The sequence below is a fragment of the Arachis ipaensis genome, chromosome B5, assembly GCF_059453495.1.
Source record: "Arachis ipaensis isolate K30076 ecotype BB chromosome B5, ASM5945349v1, whole genome shotgun sequence".
Taxonomy (NCBI): domain Eukaryota; kingdom Viridiplantae; phylum Streptophyta; class Magnoliopsida; order Fabales; family Fabaceae; genus Arachis; species Arachis ipaensis.
Window position 1 is genome coordinate 9,966,812 of NC_142440.1, and position 9,502 is coordinate 9,976,313.

The following is a 9,502-nucleotide window of genomic DNA, read 5'->3' on the forward strand; positions in this document are numbered from 1 at the left end:
TTTTTGTGTATAAATATCTTTTTAGTTTAATTTATTTTTAATATATAGAGTAATATTATAAGTATACAATAAAATTAATCACTAATATATAAAATACATGTTAATATAAAATAGAAAAATGTTATTTGTGTTTTAAATTTTCAACTTTTAATTAATATTTTAATTTAAATATATATATTTTTATAAAAATACAGATAATTAATTTTGATGTATATATAATAATTTAATATATTTTAATATGTATTTTACAGTAATAATTATTTGAGAAAAATCCTAAACGACCTTTAACAATTATTTCAAAAGACAACGAGATCTTTAACAAAAAAAATATCTAATTCAATCACTGAGTTTTACTTTTATAAGACTGATTAACTCTTATGTTAATTTTTTTTTTGATATAAAGACTAATCAATTTTATAAAAAAAATAAAGTTCAAAGACTTTTATTAAAGATCTCGTTGTGTCTTCGATATATGCCGAATTGGGTATTCACTCTAATTGTTTTTGTAATAAAAATTGTTGACTAAAGAGTAGTCCCAATAATTTAAGAATTTTTCCTATGCTACATACGAGGAGTTGATCAACTCAACATATGTATAATTAACATGTCTCCGAGTTTCAAGATTCTATAAATAAGATCAAATATCCATACAATCATTATAACAAACAACCTCAGATCCAAGAAAATTCTTGAGATTAAACTAACAATAATTTGTTCTTGGTAACATGGAAGCTGAATCCTCCTCCTTGCTTGTTCCTACGTTTTTTCTGTTGATACTGTTCTCTTTTCTTGTGAAATATTACAAGTCAAAAACCAAGCCCACTCATAAACTACCACCTGGTCCATGGAAATTACCCCTCATTGGTAACTTCCATCAAGTTGCACAAGCAGGACCACTGCCACACCGTTCTCTCAGAGAACTAGCAAAAAAGTATGGACCCTTCATGCACCTCAAACTGGGTGAAAACTCCACAGTAGTTATATCTTCCGCTAAGCTAGCCAAGGAGGTACTCAAAACCTACGATGGATCTTTTCAAAGGAGGCCTCTTCTTGCTGCTGTTCCAACTCTAGTATATGGCCCTGCAGATATTGTATTCTCTCCGTCCAGCGATTACTGGAGAGACATGCGCAAGATATGTACTCTGGAACTTTTGAGTAAGAAAAAGGTTCAGTCTCTGGCTTTTATAAGAGAAGCCGAGATGGAAAGAACCATCCAGAAGATCCGTGAATCTGCGGGTTCACGGATCAATCTGTCTGACATGATTTTCCACTTGATAAGTGTAACTGTCTACAGGGCTGCCTTTGGTAACTCCAACATGGACCATAGTGAGTTTATCCTTCTCATCAAAGAAGCAATGCAAATCTTGGGAGGGTTTCATTGGGGGGATTTGTTTCCTTCAATCAAACCTCTGTTTTATTTGAGTGGATTGAAGTCAAAGGTGGAGAATCTGCACGAGAGACTTGATAAGTTCATGGAGGACATCATAAAGGAGCATCAAAAGAAGCAAACAGAAGGTAGGACCGACGTTGAAGAGGAAGACCTTGTTGATGTTCTGTTGAGAGTTCAGCAAAGTGGGAGTCTCCAGACCAACCTAACAATCACAAACGTCAAAGCGGTCATTGGGGTTAGTACATTTTAATGCACTCATCTCTTAACCTTTTTTTCTGTGATCTGCTCTTTTTATTTTCATTGTTTTGTCTATCAAAATTCCTCTTTCTCAGGTTTTTATTGTTGCCACCCACATAACCAAAGTAATTTAAGGAAAACTCATACTTTTCCAATATACACACACAATTAATATATGGGAAGTGCTAGATAAACAATGATCATTTTGAACAATATGAACAACTACCAATCAAATAAAAATACATTACATTTTAATTTAATGTTATTAATTAAATTTAAAATTAATTTATTTTTTTAATAATTCACATTGTTTAAAAATATTGTTAATTACTTATACTTTTCCTTCGTACATACTATCACTGATGATGAATATGATGATCTCTAGTAAGAATTTATCCATAAAAAAAGACTATTCAAAATTTGTTTATTAAAAGTTGGAAAAGTTTAGGGGCCAGCAACTTTGTTAAATCTGGCTAGCATATAATTAGTAAAGAAAAGTTAATTATTGGATAAAATTTTACACTAATCTTACACTATTAAAACCATCATTAATAACTATTTGATGACTACAAATCACAAAAATTATTACCCCTAGCATTCCTCTTAAAAGTTTTCTTTGAGTGATTATTTGTTTGGCGGCGCATGTATACACATATATATTCATTACCATTTTTATCTTTTTTTTTTTTGTCATTTTTTGAATCATATGACATGACACAAAACAACATACAGGTTATCGTGTGAAAAATACAAATTTAATATTAATATATAAACAACATGGAGAAACAATGATTTTTTATTCATATTAATTTATTATTGTAAAATAATTAAAAAAGAGAAAATATATATAGTAATAAAAAATAGATAAATATATTATTGTCAAATGATATAGAATAAAAAATTGTAAGCCATAACATACATATATAATCTCTATTAATTTAGACCAAGAGCTATTTAAAATGATTTAGCTAATATGAACTTTAAAAATATTATTTTGATAAATTTAGTATAAAAATATTAAAAACTTAAATTTTATATCTTTCATTATAATTTTTTTAATTAATAAATTTAATATGTGTGTTTAAAGATAACTAAAATAGTTTAAAAAAATAGAAATAGAAAAAGTCCAAAGAATAATATTATAATAGATTCAACTATAATATGTATTTTTAGAATAATATATGATAAGATTATTATTAGAAGATGAAGGTTTTAATTTTTTTTAATAAATATATTAAAAATTTAAATTTTTTTATATTTTTTAAAAAAACTTTTCTAATTTATAATTTTAGTATGCGTATTTAAAGCACAAAGTAGTTAGTCACAAAAAAAAAAGCACAAAGTAGTTAAACCTTATTATAATTTATATGAGGTTAATTAATATATGTTTTTAATTAGGACATATGATAAATTTATTATTAATAAAAAATTTATTTTTTTAATAAATATATTAAAATTTAAATTTTTTATATTTTAATAAAAAAAGTTTTTACTAATAATTTTAACATGTAATCTTAGAGCACAACAAGATAGATACATCTAATCTATAATAATAATTTTGGAGTTTTCAACGGAAAATGATTGAAAATGTGATTGCACTACTCATTCTAGCTGAAGCTTTGAACTCAAAGTCCCACATATAATAAATTTTGGATAAGTTGGGGGCTGGGGCCAAGCGTCTCTAATGCATGCCCCCACCTGCCTGGCTGAGTCCTAGCTAGATAGAATCCGTCTCTATTGTTGACTTGTTTTGTTTCGTGTGTGTACGTTACTATGTTCTAACAATGAAAATTTTCAAGAGTCAATTTTTTTAGTGTTAGAAAATAAAAAGTTAATTATTATTAATTTAAATATAAAATAAATATAAAAGATCGGTTCTCTAATATTTTCTATAACATTAGAGATTCATCAGTCTTCACCCAAAAAAAAATAGGGGTTCCACTTTGGAGTCTCCTTTTAATATCCCTATATATTCAATTATCAAAAAACTATTGTTAAGACAGCATGTTTTTTAATTATCGTTATGTATTTAACTAGAAAAACAATATTTGTAGTATTTTATATTTTTATAATATAAAATAAAAACTTTTATCTATTCATTTTTTATGAATTGGTTTTAATATTAAAAAATAAAAAATATATATATGAAAAGACATACACAACGCCGATTTGATATATAACTATAAGAGCACTATTAGAAAATGGCTAAAAACTAATTTCGTAAAAATTAAAAGAGACTAAATAAAAATTTTAAAAAGTGCTAACCTGAAATTTATATGTAATTTATAGAAAGAAACTGAACTACGGGAAGTTTATAAGAAATGTTAGAAGAAGAAGGTCAATCCTTTTAATATAAAAATAAAAAATAATTAATATTAATTTAAATATAAAACAAAAATTTGTTAAAAAAAAAATTTTAATTATCACCTAGTATTTATCGGCTTGTCATGAATGAGACACCGCCCTGGCCTTGATGTATATAAATCTTTTGCAAAAACATTAAGTATATATTAAAATTAATTATTAAATATTTGTGTATAAATATATATTATTTAATTTAATTTTAATATATATTTTGTATTAATAACTGATTTTAAGGTATATATTATTAACGTTTTGCATTCGTAGTATTTTATTATTAATTATACTACGTGTATATTAAAATTAATCACTAAAATCGATTATTAATATAAAATATATGTTAAAAAATTAGAATATAAATATATATTGAAAATAAATTAAATCACATATATATTTATATATAAATACATTGATTGTTGATTTTAATCACTGATTTTAGTGTACAAATACATATTTGTTTTAGTAATTGCTTCTCTCTTTCATTGATTTTTAGTATTTCATCGTGTTTTCATTTTCCAAAATAAAAAACTAAAGAAAAGAAAATCAACTGTTTATAGGACATATTCGCTGCTGGAATGGATACCTCGGCAGCAACATTAGAATGGGGCATGTCAGAAATGATGAAGAACCCAAGAGTGATGGCAAAGTTACAAGCCGAATTAAGGGAAGCACTTAAAGGAAAGAAAACAATTCAAGAAAGTGATATTGAAGAACTAAGTTACTTGAAGCTAGTGGTGAAGGAGACACTAAGGTTACACTGTCCAACTCCATTGTTGATCCCTAGAGAATGCACCGAAGCAACCAACATCCATGGGTATGATATACCAGTGAAGACGAGGGTGATGGTGAACGTGTGGGCAATTGGAAGAGATCCCCAATACTGGCATGATGCTGAGAGTTTCATACCTGAGAGGTTTGAAGATAGTTCGTTGGATTACAAAGGGAATAACTTTGAGTATTTACCATTTGGGGGAGGAAGGAGAATCTGTCCTGGTATGAATTTCGGTGTGGCCAGCATTACACTTCCTTTGGCTCTCTTACTTTACCATTTCAATTGGCAACTCCCCGATGGAATGAAGCCTGAGGATCTCGACATGACTGAAGTCCCTGGCTTGGCAATTGCAAGAAAACATCCCTTGTGCGTCATTGCCACTCCTTATCAACCATAACTTCTTCATCGTCATATTCTCATCTTGTTTTTTGTTCCAGTTACCCACATTCATAATTTAATACCATGGTATTCTAGTTAAATATGTAATTATAATAATAAGAACTCAGCTAATATGTATCTGTGAAGAGTCTTGTATGAACAATACTCTTCAACAGAAATTATGCAGAGAAAATGTAAACTGCACTAAGAAGGATTGAACAAGAATTTATAAATTCAAATGTGTGATATTATTGCATTCAAGTGTTCTCCTTTACACCAGAGAGGGGATCTATTAATAACAGAAAAGCCTCAACACTTGTTACCCAAAAAACCAGAACAGCCAAGAAAAGAAATCAAGACCAGAAACATACAGAAGACTCAACATCTAACTAACTAATTGGATTGAACTTTGTTTTCTTGAGACTTTTCTTGAAAACTATATATCTTTACTATTCTCAATAGTCCCCTCAAACTCATGACATCCAATGGTTAGATTATGAGTTTTTTTTTTAATGATTTTGGCCAACGAGTTTGGGAAGGTACTGTTATTTCTTTTATGTAGGCTGAATTTTTTGGACTGGCCAAATTACGAAGTTGCCCTATCCCTAATGGTTATATGAGTCATGAGTGTCCAAGGTGGTATACCTAAGAAAACAAATTGCTGTCAAGAAACATTAAAACTTTGAAACTTTGAGAGGTTGTCTAATTAAATAAATTATTGTTTCCTTTAATAAAAAATAACTACAATAAAAATATATCATATTCTGTAAAAAATAGTAATAATAATATCCAAAACATACTAACATTAATAAGAAAGATTAAATCTTATTCTAGTAAATTTCATAATTACGTTTAACATATTTCACACTAATTATAACAATCATAAAAAACTTTAAATAAATTATTGATAGCAACAGAACTTTTTAAATAATAATAATAATAATAATAATAATAATAATAATAATAATAATAATAATTTTCTCCTCTCCTTCACCATGATAATATTACAATAATAATAATAATAATAATGATGATGATATCTTCTCATCAATTTTGAAATTAACGATGATAATGATATGTTATTATTTATAACTAGTGTATGTTCCCGTGTCCTACACGGAATAATACATAAAATTATATAAAATTTTTTATTAAAATTTAAATAAAAAATATACATAGTAATTATTATTATAAATATTTTACTACTTAAAAATATTAAAAATAAGTAATATTTATTTTAATCAATTTAAATTTATTGAATTGTCATCTCATTTGTCCGCTTAAGCAGGTATTTGGAGTTCGAATCTCGTCTTGTGTGTATTACATTCCATTAGTTAGCGACAGACCCTTAATAAATAGAGCATCAATATGTGGTAGATTAATTCTCGACTTGCCAAGTTAGGAAATCCATAAAAAAAAATTGTATTTATCTTTAAAATAGATTAATTTTTCATTAATATAAAAATACTTATGAATTTTTGTCTTGGTTGAAATTTACTTGGGCCAATTTTATTTATTACTATCATATTCATTCTTGAAATAAAAATAATATGATCAACATTGTTACTTGTTAAAATTTTACATTTTATGAAATAATTTTTAAATTTTCAAATTCATAAACTTATGTCATTACAAAAGTTATTAGATCGATTAATATATTTTGGTAATATGGTGTATCGAAACGCCATCGTTAAGTATTAGTTAGTGTGAAAAGAAATTGATAACAACTTTTGTTATTCAATATATAATTTATTCTATTGAAAAATAAATTAATATTTTCTAAACTTGTAAATATATTTTCTTCTAATTTTTTACACTATTTTATTTGACAATATTTACCATTAAAAAATAGCAAATGACCATACTATCTTACAACATATATGATGTACAAAGTAATTTCTTATCTTAAAATTAATTTTGGTTAGTGAGTTAAAATTTAAAATATTTTTCTTATTTTCTTACTCAAATTTAAATTTAAATTTAGAATTGATTAACAACTCATCATTTTTTTAATTTCAATAAAAAATAAATTGGTTAGATACAAAATATTCATCATTTAATAATTTCAATCATTTAAATTTTAATTACCAAAAATTGGATTAAAAATTAATTATAAACTTAATAATCGACAAAATATATATATATATATATATTAGTACGTAAATAATAATATCCAATGTATTAATTATTTATTTTTTTTGACAGAATTAATGTATAATTTATTGAGGATTGATTTATTATCCAAATTTTTTTATAAACTTTGTAATATGTGAAAATAGTAATCTTATTTTTTATTATTATTTAAAAAATTCTTTATAATTTTTTAATTATGTAATTAACTTAATTAATAATCTTTATTATTGCTTTTATACTAAAAAATATCGATGTATACTATTTACATATTTTTTCACTACTAATAAATAAATAAATATTTGCACTATTATACTTATTGTCTTAGATGATAACTTAAATTATTTATTTTGTATGTTAAATTTATTAAATGTATGTTAAGATGAAAAATTAAAATTATTCAATATATTATATAAATAGTCATTACAAAAAAAAAATTATATATCATATATAATAATTCTTGATATATATAGTGTCATGTATACATTAAGATTCTCTATTTTAATTATGTGAGTGATTATTAGTATTTTCACTTTTTCGTTACATTAGAAAATAATATTTAAAACTAAAAAAAGATAATTAATTTTTTAAATTTGAATTAAAAAATGTCTTGCAAATATATCTAACTTTTACATATACTAAGTGTTATAATATTAAATAGTATAGTATTTGCTATAACAATAATTCAAAATATTAATTTAAGATATATTTGGGCCTAGTAAGACCCTCAACTAAAATCTATTGTTAGAGTCCCAAATCTGACTTAGGTTCATTACCTTAAAGGCCCAATGCAGATGAAGTCCACGCGTCCCCTCTTAAATCAGCTCAGATTGGATCTCTGTTGCTAGTTAGATATGATAATGAGGATTCAGTGAAGCGTGAGAAACCCACTTTCCATCCCTCATTCCTATTTAAAAAAATGTCCGCGTTCTTTCTCCGTCATTGCAAGTTCTTATTTAATTATCTCTCAGAGAACGTAGATCTCTTCGGGTATCTACGAATATTCTTTGAAAATTTTTTAAAAAATTAACACAAAAAGACATAATATAATAAATCATAAAATAATCAATTTAATATAATTCAACACAATTTATAACATATTTGTTATGAAAAATAACATTTTAAAAGGAGAAAACATAAAAAAAATCCAACATAATAACATAACATAATTTTTTAGGACGATATTGAGTGACATAGTGACGGACTTGATGAGAGGTAGAGAAAGTAAGTTAGAGAGAGAGAGGATCAAGGCTAAGAATGAGCCTGAAAGAAAAAGGAAAAATTCGAATTGGAGGCCGAAATTAGGGTTACTAAATTCAAGAAATGGATTTACGTATATATAAATTAGGATAAATTAATAATTTTATATTCGCATATATTTAATAAATTTCATAGGGTGAGTACTTATGTCCGTGCCCCTATTAGGAGTGGCAAACAGGAAAGTCCGCCCTGTCTTGCCAAAAGCCCACCCCGCCTAGTAAGATGGTCCTGAATTTTCTCCCCACCCGCCTAATGGTAGGCTGGCGGGATCTCCTTTTTTTTATAAACCATTAAATATTAAACAATATATATAATTTCACAACAATTTCAATAAATTTATAATTTCTAAAAATATAAAAATTTATAATTTTTAAATTCACGCGCATTAACGTCTTTATAATTATAAATATGTAATAAATATAATTATAAATCAATTTTTTTGAAACAAAATAATAAAACCACCATTGTCCAAAGCAAAGAAAATATTATCCAAAATATATAATTAAACATCTTCAAGTTTATACATAAAACACAATCCAAAATATAACTTAAAACTTCTTCAATTATCATCTTCATCCTCTTGTAGATCAATAACATCATAGAAATTTGTAAAAAAATGGCTCTACCAAAATAAAAGGTTGGCCCAGCGGGAAAGCCTGCCCCGCCCTGCCGAAGCCCGCCAAATCCCGTCAATTAGGCAGTGTAGGGTAGGCATGATTTTTAAATTTGGTGGTCATAAATTTTCAGCCCAACCCGCATTTTTTGGCGGGTTATGCGACCGGCTCGACAGGTTTCGACCCGTTTGTCACTCCTAGTCCCCATCTATTTTCGCGTGGCAGGTCGTGAGAATTTCAGGAGTCCCCATCTAGCTCCAAAATGCGAGTAATCCCTGCAAATACCTGTTTTGGCTATTTTTGTGATCATCCTTATTGCTAGCATTCATTGGTTCGTGATGTAGAGCTATTCTAGCCACT

At 26.6% G+C, this 9,502-nt stretch overlaps 1 protein-coding gene across 1 annotated transcript; it reads left to right on the plus strand.

Moving 5' to 3' along the window:
- The first annotated feature begins 499 nt into the window (after positions 1–499).
- Positions 500–5,394, plus strand: LOC107642835 (cytochrome P450 71D8). The gene is made up of 2 exons (XM_016346321.3): positions 500–1,625; positions 4,546–5,394. The coding sequence occupies exons 1-2, from the start codon at positions 726–728 to the stop codon at positions 5,155–5,157; spliced, it is 1,512 nt and encodes a 503-aa protein (XP_016201807.1). The 5' UTR covers positions 500–725; the 3' UTR covers positions 5,158–5,394.
- Positions 5,395–9,502: the final 4,108 nt, after the last annotated feature.

Bases quoted from the DNA above. Each gene is read 5' to 3' on its own strand.
- LOC107642835 (XM_016346321.3), top strand. From the start codon at position 726: ATGGAAGCTGAATCCTCCTCCTTGCTTGTTCCTACGTTTTTTCTGTTG. The intron at 1,626-4,545 runs GTTAGTACATTT...AACTGTTTATAG, and splicing joins ACGTCAAAGCGGTCATTGGG to GACATATTCGCTGCTGGAAT.